A 10,609-nucleotide genomic window follows, 5' to 3' on the forward strand; every position below is an offset into this window, starting at 1 on the left:
CTGACTAAATGTACCTTCCTCAGATTAAAGAAATCCACTGATAACCTTGTATATCTATTCTGAGTCCTGATCAAACCTTAAGATATGGAAGTTAGGTACTGGTCTCTCTCATTGACTTGACTTTCACATTAGAAAGTTACTTGAGGATCATCAGGTACTTTACATGAGTATGAATATGTATTTAATATACTTTGTATACACTTGTATATGTGAAAAGCAACTTCTATTTCCTCAGTTAATGGTTAAAACACTTCCTGGGAGGTAGAAAGTTTTTACTGAGTTTTTGATGGGTAAAATAGGATAATAGGCACATTTATTGACGTCATGTGTTTGAGATAAGAGCTAGTCAGTGGCTGACATGGCAGGAAAGTACTGGTTTCCTGCCTTATGGCCCAGACACTTCTTTAAGACTACATTTAAACCATCCATGCCTTGGTTTGTTTCCATTTTGTGACCTATAAAATGTGCTATCTGTATAGGAGCATTATAGACTAAGAATGGGATAACATTAGAATTATTTGTAGTTTCTCTAACATCTAATTTCTCCCATGTCTGCATGCCTCTGCACTTGCTATTTCTTCTGTCAAAATTGTATTTCCTACCTTCCCCACCACCCCATGACTGTCTGTCTCCTTATGATCTCAGCCTACAAACCACCTCTCTGTGGAGCCCTCCCGGTTATCAGATGCAGACGATTGTCCTGTCCTGTGCCTCTCGTATTTTGAATGAACCTGGTCAGGGCAGTTTTCTTACCGTGTTGTAATAGCACACTTACTGCTTGTCATCCCCAGTAGACTGGGAAGTTCTGGAGGGCAAGGACTAAGTTAACACCATTTCCGCATTCCCTCCATGGTGCCTGGCTCACGGTTTTCTTGAATTCAGAGCACATGTCACGAAAGATCACTGGAGGGAAGGTGATGCTTACATAATTTCATTCCTCTGTCTCCTCAAAGCCAAGGACAATGATCAGAAGTTCCTCCTTCAGCAGCCAACCTTGGCCAACAACACCGCCATTGGAAGACCGCGTGATAGAGAATGAGATGTGGAGATGAAAGATTCTGTTAGCCATGTCATTTATTAGCCCAGGGAGGTCTTTTACGCTTTTTGTGCTTCAGGTTTCTGCATACTGGTAGGCAGTAGCAGTGCTTTAGTCACTGGGGCACTATGAAAATCAGCTGAGGTATTTTATAGGAAAGTAGCTCGCGTGGTGTCTAGGTGGCTCAGTCAGATAAGCGTCTCTCTGCCTTTGGCTCAGGCCGTGATCCTGGAGCCCTGGGATCGAGCCCGTGATGTTTCTCACCCTGCCCCCTTCCCTACTCATTCTCTCCCTCCCTCACTCACTCTCAAATAAATAAAATCCTTTAAAAAAAAAAAAAGTAGCTTGCAAACTGCAAAGCACTGCAAACATGAGAAGTAAAGGAGAGAGGCAGTGTAATCTGCTAGAAGGAACATGTGGTTTGGCCTTAGATGATATTTTTCAATCCAGATTCCACCACTAATTATTTGATTTCCACAACTCCTGCAAGCCTATTTCTTTATCTGTCACGGGAAAATAACAACACTGTGGCAGATTAGAGTAATGTTGTGAGGGTTAGATGGAATTTGGACAGTGTTCACTGGCGTTCCATCTGTGCACACTCAGCTATTCCCAGCCAGAGCTTTTGCACGTGGTATACTCATACCTCTCTTTGTACTCCTGGGAGACTGGGGCCCTCCTCTCAGGCCGGGAAAGAGAGTCAGCAAGGGGAGGCTGCCAGAAGAAAGTATGGGCTTCCCTGGCCTCTGACCCCAGCCAGACTGTGCATTGCCTTGGGCTTTGGGAAGGCGAAACCTCAGTCTGCTGACGCTGCACATTCGTAGGGCAGGTGTGTGTGCTTTTATCATTTCTTTCTGAAACCATCTATTGAAGTTAAAAACATATACTGAAAAAGGCACACAGCCTAAGCGTACAGATCATATTTTATAAAGTGAGCAGACCCATATAACCAGAGTATTCATTCCCATTGATGCCTGATACTCCACTTTGTGAATATACCACGTTGCGTTTTTTCATTCTAGTGGTGATGGACATCTAGCTAGCTTCCAGTTTAGGGTGATTGCAAATAGTGCCACTGTGAACATCCTTGTACATGTCTTTTGATAAGAATATATATTTCTTGGACCGCCTGGGTGGCTCAGTGGTTAAGCAAATGCCTTCAGCTCAAGGTGTGATCCTGGAGACCCAGGATCGAGTCCCACATCGGGCTCCCAGCATGGAACCTGCTTCTCCCTCTGCCTCTCTCTGTGTGTCTCTCATGAATAAATAAATAAAATCTTTTTTAAAAAGAATATATATTTCTCATGGGTACCGATGGAATTGCTGGGTCATAGAATATACACATGTTCAGGTTAGTAGATATTAATTCAAAAGTTTCCCAATATGGTTTTACCATTTTACTCCTACCAGCAATGTTTAAGAGTTTCGATTGCTCCACATCCTTACCAGCACTTGGTATTATCTGTCTTTTTAATTTTCGAAATTCTGGTGGATTTTATGATATTGTGCAGCAATTTGGAAATAGAACTGTTCCCTCAGTCCCCAAAACTTGAAACTCCAAACTTTCATATATTCATTTTCAGGAATGCATCTTGCACAAAAGCAGATTATACCAGATATAAAGGTGTTGTGTTTAAGATTTTATTTATTCATGAGAGACACATAGAGAGAGAGGCAGAGACACAGGCAGAGGGAGAAGCAGGCCCCCTGTGGGGAGCCTGATATAGGACTCGATCCCAGGACCCCGGGATCATGACCTGAGCCAAAGGCAGACGCCCAACTACTAAGCCGCCCAGGTGCCCCAAGATGTAAAGGTTCTGTTGCAGTGCTTTGCATGAGGAAGGAAGGCGACACAAAATAGCTTCCATCATCATCATCGTCATCATCACTAAATGCCTTCCCTGTTCATTAGAAAGGAGAGAGTAAGTCACTGTGGATCAAAGGTGAATAATAACGCATAGTCTCTGCCCAAAGGAGCTCAAAATCTAGATGAAGAGACAAATACGAGATTATTACAGATTATTAGGCCATACAATAATACAAGAGTTTGGGCAAAGAGGTCATACTTGAGCTGGTGCTTGAGGAATAAGTAGGAGTTCACCAGAAAGAACAAGGGAAGTGAGCTGGAGGAGATGGCAGGGGCACGGAACCCTTGGCAGGCAGCGACAGAGTATACAGCCCAACCTTGCAGGCTGGTCTCTGTTGCTCAGATGTTGTCACCCATGCTGGGATGTGGGGGCTGAGCTAGTGAAGGGTCATTGTGAAGTTAGAATCCTCTCACGCTGTGTTCTCTGCCCCCACCTTTTGACTTTTTTCCCCCTGCCTTGGAAAAGTGATCGACCTCCTCTTCTCTCCTGAATCAAAGCCTGTCCTTAGTCCAAGGTGCTTTAAAACCACAAATGAAGTTTTAACAGCTACAGAATACTGGTTACAAGGATCCCATGGTTTCTTTGCTCTGTGATCCTTTAGCTGTTTACTTTTAGGCAGAGGCCTGTCTTAGAGTTTTTATTCTTGTACTCCTTGAAGTTGCAGTGTGGTGGCATTTAAGCTTAATAAAATGCTCGTCTGCCCAATACCATATGTAGATAGTGGATCAGTGTTCTTGAGGAATTTGGAGGAGGAGGAGGAGCGTGCTGAAGATGATGATCAAGAGCCACATAGTCTTTCCTTGATCAAGCACCTGCTATGTGCATCAGGCATTGGTCATATGGGAATAAGGAGGAAGGACGTGGTCCCTGGCCCCATTGAATTTAAAATCTAGTGTGGGAAAAAAAAATCTAGTGTGGGAGCAGACAAGTAATCAGTTGGTTCCACCACAGTGTGACAAGAGTAAAGAAAAATCTTCTTATTTAGTTGGGCCCACTGTACATTCCAATAGCCTTCCTTCCTGCTTAAATTCCTGACCACTCATAAAACCAAACACACAATGAGATACAAGAGCTCAGAATAAAGGGATTCCAGTGGGAATGTTGTCTCCCACTCCCTTGGTCATTTTTAAATAAAGACTGGGTGCCAGGCATTTCATACTTAAGCCCAGAAGTCTAGAAATGTGATTTCTAGAGATTTTTCACAAAATATAAATACAACAGAATAAGTGAGATGCATTTGGAGTTCTTGGGCTTGCATTTACCTAGTTACATAAAAGATATTTCACATTAAAAAAAAACTACAGATATGAGAATCACTATTATAATTGAATAGAATTATATTTTATAGGTGTATATGGAGAGTTTCAGAAGAAATAAGACGTGGTCTAAAACAGAGCAAGCAGAGTCAAAAATACTGATATGACCACTCTGTTTTGTCATCCAAAGGAGACACTAGTAACTAGTCATGTAACACTTTCCTGCTGAAACGAGAGTCAGCCTCAGAATCCCTCTCAACACAGCATTCCATAATTAGATAAAAATCTTCTTTCCTTTATTTTAAACAATAATGTATTCCCAGAACATTAGGTATTTGCCTGACTTTTATCTGTTATTTTCACTAGCTTTTCAAAGAAATACATCATTTTATATATGAATATTAGAACCTGGGAGCATCCCAAGAAAGTAGGCTATGATAATGTTACTTTTCAAGAAGTTGAAACTTCGGAATTCAAGACGATAAACATTTATTTCACATATGTGATTACAGAAGCCCATTCCAATTACTTGCCCTATAAACATTGTGTTTTCTTGGTTTCTTCCAGAATGATTGTCCTTGGTACTTTTATTCTTTTAGGATTAGTTTCAGGACTGAAATGCTGCCAACTGTCAGTGAATGGTGACGACATTCTCGGGTGTCCTGGTACTGGAATTCCCTTCATTGCTGGGGTCTCCTGCTTTGGTAGAGGTCAAAGGTCTTACTGGCCCTGACCTATTTCATTTTGTGTCACTGATTGTCCCTCCTGTGTCTCTGGCCCTCTTTTCATACCACATGCTGTTCCACAGGTACTACATCCAAGGCCAGACTTTCAGCTATATATAACCGATAAATCCCAAGTATGTATACTAAGGGTCCTCTTAAACTCTAGACCCTTAGGGGCACCAGGGTGGCTCAGTGGTGGAGCATCTGCCTTCGGCTCAGGTCGTGATCCTGGGATTCTGGGATCAAGTCCCACATTGAGCTTCCCATATAGAGCTTGCTTCTCCCTGTGCCTATGTCTCTCATGAAAAAATAAATTTTTTAGACCTTAAAAAAATAAACTCTAAACTCTAATGTTTGCTGTCCATGGCACATTTCCACCAGAGTGATAAGAGCTAATGTAACGAGGTAACAAATACTTATGGCCAGAAGGTGTGCTAAGAGCTTTATAATCAGTGCTTAATTGAGGCTTTCCAGTAGCCCTCAGAAGTAATCATCCCCATTATATAGATGGGAAACAGGAAGGCTTGGAGAACCATACCATTAGTAAAGGGTAAGCCGGAGTCTGGTACACAAGGCTTATCGAAAGTTTAATTAGTATATACAGACGTTTCCATTTTGGCTTGTACAAAACAGAAATCATCTCACTTCTCTCCCTAAAACTCCAGTCTTCACTTTAAACAAGTCCAGTCCACAGCAAATACCATCTTGTTCAAGGTCCAGGAAGTACAAGTCTTTCAATTCTACCTCTAAAACGGATCTCAAAAAAAAAAATAAAAAATAAATAAAACAGCTCTCAAACTTTTCTCCTCTAACCCTTGTAGGCCATCAGCAAACTGCCCTTATGTCTCACCTGGAAGGTATCTTTTATTTCCCACCCATTTTTTTTTTCTCTTTTCTTGGGCAAGGAGAGAAAAGCTCCTATGACAAAGCACCATTTTTCTCATATGTGTTCCTTTTATTTTATTTTTTACCACACCTATCATGGATAAAAAGCTAGGATGTGGAGGAGAACATTTTAGTTTGGAGCAAGTAAAGAATTTTTTTTCATTTAATGTTTTTCGCTTGCATCTTTGTAATGATGTTCTTTTGTTTTCTTGTTCTCTAGGAATGTTTACCCTTGCGGAAGTTGCTTCACTTAATGACATTCAACCAACTTACCGAATCCTGAAACCATGGTGGGATGTGTTTATGGATTACCTGGCTGTCGTTATGTTGATGGTAGCCATCTTTGCAGGAACCATGCAACTTACCAAAGATCAGGTGGTCTGCTTGCCAGTATTGCCATCTCCTGTAAATTCAAAGGCACACACACCACCGGGAAATGCCGACGTTACCACCAGTATCCCCAAGATGGAAGCAGCCACAGACCAAGACCGAGATGGGCGGACGACAAGTGACATTTCCTTCGGCGCATCTGCTGTGACACCTGACATACCTCTCAGAGCCACATATCCTCACACAGATCCGACAGTTCCAAATCAGGAGACAAAGAAAGAGAAGAAAGATCCAACAGGCCGAAAGACAAACTTGGATTTTCAGCAATATGTATTTATTAATCAGATGTGTTACCATCTGGCCCTTCCGTGGTATTCTAAGTACTTTCCATACCTTGCTCTTATACATACTATTATTCTCATGGTCAGTAGCAACTTTTGGTTCAAATATCCCAAAACATGCTCAAAAGTAGAACATTTTGTTTCAATATTAGGAAAGTGCTTTGAATCTCCTTGGACTACTAAAGCGTTGTCCGAGACAGCATGTGAAGACTCGGAGGAAAACAAGCAGAGAATAACAGGTGCCCAGACTCTACCAAAGCATGTATCTACCAGCAGCGATGAAGGGAGCCCCAGTGCCAGTACCCCAATGATCAATAAAACGGGCTTCAAATTTTCAGCCGAGAAGCCTGTGATCGAAGTCCCCAGCATGACCATCCTAGATAAAAAAGATGGGGAACAGGCCAAAGCCCTGTTTGAGAAAGTAAGGAAGTTCCGTGCGCACGTGGAAGACAGTGACTTGATCTACAAACTCTATGTGGTCCAAACATTTATCAAAACAGCCAAATTCATTTTTATCCTCTGCTATACTGCAAACTTTGTCAACGCAATCAGCTTTGAACACGTCTGCAAGCCCAAAGTGGAGCACCTGACCGGTTATGAGGTATTTGAGTGCACCCACAACATGGCTTACATGCTGAAAAAGCTGCTTATCAGTTACATATCCATTATTTGTGTTTATGGTTTTATCTGCCTCTACACTCTCTTCTGGTTATTCAGGATACCTTTGAAGGAATATTCTTTCGAAAAAGTCAGAGAAGAGAGCAGTTTCAGTGACATTCCAGATGTCAAAAACGATTTTGCGTTCCTCCTTCACATGGTGGACCAATACGATCAGCTGTATTCGAAGCGCTTCGGTGTGTTCTTGTCAGAAGTTAGTGAAAATAAACTTAGGGAAATTAGTCTGAACCATGAGTGGACATTTGAAAAACTTCGGCAGCACGTGTCCCGCAACGCCCAGGACAAGCAGGAGCTCCATCTGTTCATGCTGTCGGGTGTGCCCGACGCCGTCTTCGACCTCACAGACCTGGATGTCCTAAAACTTGAACTGATTCCAGAAGCTAAAATTCCCGCTAAGATCTCTCAGATGACCAACCTCCAAGAGCTCCACCTCTGCCACTGCCCTGCAAAAGTTGAACAGACTGCTTTTAGCTTCCTCCGAGATCACTTGAGATGCCTTTATGTGAAGTTCACCGACGTGGCTGAAATCCCTGCCTGGGTGTATTTGCTCAAAAACCTTCGAGAGTTGTACTTGATAGGCAACTTGAACTCTGAAAACAATAAGATGATTGGACTCGAGTCTCTCCGAGAGTTGCGGCACCTTAAGATTCTCCACGTGAAGAGTAACTTGACCAAAGTTCCCTCCAACATTACAGATGTGGCCCCACATCTTACAAAGTTAGTCATTCATAATGACGGCACTAAACTCTTGGTACTGAACAGCCTTAAGAAAATGATGAATGTCGCCGAGCTCGAACTTCAGAACTGTGAGCTGGAGAGAATCCCCCATGCCATTTTCAGCCTCTCAAATCTGCAGGAACTGGATTTAAAATCAAATAACATACGCACCATCGAGGAGATCATCAGTTTCCAGCATTTAAAACGACTGACGTGTTTAAAATTATGGCATAATAAAATCGCCACCATTCCTCCCTCCATTACCCATGTCAAAAACTTGGAGTCGCTCTATTTCTCTAACAATAAGCTCGAATCCTTACCGGTGGCAGTGTTCAGTTTACAGAAACTCAGATGCTTAGATGTCAGCTACAACAACATTTCAGTGATTCCGATAGAAATAGGGTTGCTTCAGAACCTGCAGCATTTGCATATCACTGGGAACAAAGTGGACCTTCTGCCAAAACAGTTGTTCAAATGCCTGAAGTTGAGGACTTTAAATCTGGGGCAAAACTGCATCACCTTCCTGTCCGAGAAGATCGGTCAGCTGTCCCAGCTCACTCAGCTGGAGCTGAAGGGGAACTGCTTGGACCGCCTGCCAGCCCAGCTGGGCCAGTGTCGCCTGCTCAAGAAAAGCGGGCTTGTTGTGGAAGATCACCTTTTTGACACCCTGCCACTAGAAGTCAAAGAAGCATTGAATCAAGACCTCAATATCCCCTTCGCGAATGGGATTTAAACCGAGACGATTGCGTGCACATCCGCGTGCAGACCGAACTTCCTAGATGGCAGACCCTCACGTACCAGTTATTGCAAGATAATGCATTTTAGGAGTAGATACATCTTTAAAAATAAAACACAGAGAGGACGCATAGAAGGCTGATAGAAGACGTACCTGAATGTTCCATGTTTGTAGTGTTTTCAGTCGTTCATTTCCAAGTCTTTTTTCTTTTCTTTTCTTTCTTTTTTTTTTTTCCTTTGGGGAAAGGGAAGGAACGATCATAATCACTAATCTCGGTTTCTTTTTAAATTGTTTGTAACTTGGATGCTGCCGCTACTGAATGTTTACAAATTGCTTGCTTGCTAAAGTAAATGATTAAATTGACATTTTTCTTACTATACCACCTTTTTGGAGGTGTCTTGATTTGCTTTGCCGATTTGCTTTGCCGATTATGGTGCAATAGTGCTTTACCTCAGACCACTTAAAGACATGTCAGGTCCCAACCTGTTAAATTTGGGTTTGCTGAAATACTGGTTTCCTTCCTGTTTTAATAAGCACTTCTTGTGACATTGGGCTAGGGCTACTACTTCTGAGAACCCCATTTTATCGATTTTACACTCTTGAAGGCCTGGAACACAGTAAAGCTGTGTAGGTGGTGAGAGGAGGGGAGGTTATTTGTTCATTTTCGAAAAACAAAAAGGAAAACATCCCTCCCTTACTAATAGCTGTTTTTCCATAGTCTGGAGTTATTCCGAGACACATTTTTCTATCAGTACTATAAGGTTGCCAGTAAATAAATGTTTTTTAAAAATTATAACCAAGGCAAAATTTTTTTGCAATTAACTTATTCATTTGAGAGAGAGTGAGCATGCATGCACAAGCACAGCAGGAGGGACAGAGAAAGAGGGAAAGAATCCCAAGCAGCCTCTGTGCTGAGCATAGAGCCTGATGTGGGGCTCAGTCTCATGACTGAGATCGCGATCTGAGCCGAAACCAAGAGTCAGACACTTGACCGATTTACAACAACCCAGGTGCGCCCCGCAAGACAAAATTTTCAGTGGCTTAGTGATTAATGCTTTTTGATATATCAACATTCAAAAGATAACCCAAAATCAAAGCAATTATTATTAATTTCTTGCCCTTTTCAGTGTTGTGGGGAAAAAATAGGACTTGTGGTTCATCAAATTGGAAACCTGACTTTATTCATTTTAGCGACGGGCTATGTTTCCTGTGTTTCCTGTGGCTAGGAGGGATCATGTCCAGGGAAATTCTGGTGGAATATACTTTTTAGATGATGGTTTTCCTTCTTTAACCTACAAAATGTCCAAATCCAGCTCAGAAAACAAAGAGGTTCCCTGCCACCTGTTTAGGTATTGGTCAGCAGGTGTTTCTTAGCCTTTCTGCAGATGTGTTTTTTTCAAGAGAAGAGGACTGTTCGGCACTCCGGATGACAAAGTAATGTCCTCTCTGTATGAGACTGGACTCATCTAATAAGACGCTGGAGGGGCGCCTGGCTGACTCAGAAGAGCGTGCAGCTCTTGATCTCGATTGTGAACTTAAGCCCCCATGTTGGGTGTAGAGATTACAAAAACAAAATAAATAAACTTAAAAAAAAAAAAAAAGACATTGGACATTCTCTTGTCACTCCTTAGCATGACTTGTAGGATTTTTGCAGAGAATGTGAAAAGATGGACTCACATCCTTGCCTTTCCTCTCAAAACTGGTTTCAGGGTACTGGCCTGTAGCAAGTGGTGGTGAATCTTCCCTGGCTGTAGAGTTTATAAATACTCTGAGAAGTGATATCACTAATAAAGCTTGGACCTCTCTGGCTGAATTAGAAACTGACCCCAGCTACAGCATCCCAGCCACTCTCTTCTCTCCTGAAAGACTAATTTATAAAATCTTAAGTTCAGAAAATCAGAGATCAAGGGCAAATTTGGGATATATAAGCAAATTGACTATGTATGCACCTTCCATTTGTCTTCAGCATTCACTGATGTCTTCACTAGTATTGATTATGCACCTACTATGTGACTGGCCAGTCCAGGGAACTGGGAA

At 42.1% G+C, this 10,609-nt stretch overlaps 1 protein-coding gene across 6 annotated transcripts in view; it reads left to right on the forward strand.

Annotated features, from left to right (window-relative positions):
• Window positions 1–8,951, forward strand: part of LRRC8D (leucine rich repeat containing 8 VRAC subunit D) — a 112,330-nt gene extending 103,379 nt beyond the window's left edge. For all 6 annotated transcript variants that reach the window (XM_055341096.1, XM_055341094.1, XM_055341099.1 and 3 more), the window contains one exon: window positions 5,991–8,951. In XM_055341096.1, the coding sequence (XP_055197071.1) occupies window positions 5,993–8,569 (2,577 nt within the window). In that variant the 5' untranslated portion in view covers window positions 5,991–5,992 and the 3' untranslated portion in view covers window positions 8,570–8,951. The remainder of the gene's footprint in view (window positions 1–5,990) is intronic.
• Window positions 8,952–10,609: the final 1,658 nt, after the last annotated feature.

Source organism: Nyctereutes procyonoides, unplaced genomic scaffold (genome assembly GCF_905146905.1).
Source record: "Nyctereutes procyonoides isolate TBG_1078 unplaced genomic scaffold, NYPRO_anot_genome, whole genome shotgun sequence".
Classification (NCBI taxonomy): Eukaryota; Metazoa; Chordata; class Mammalia; order Carnivora; family Canidae; genus Nyctereutes; species Nyctereutes procyonoides.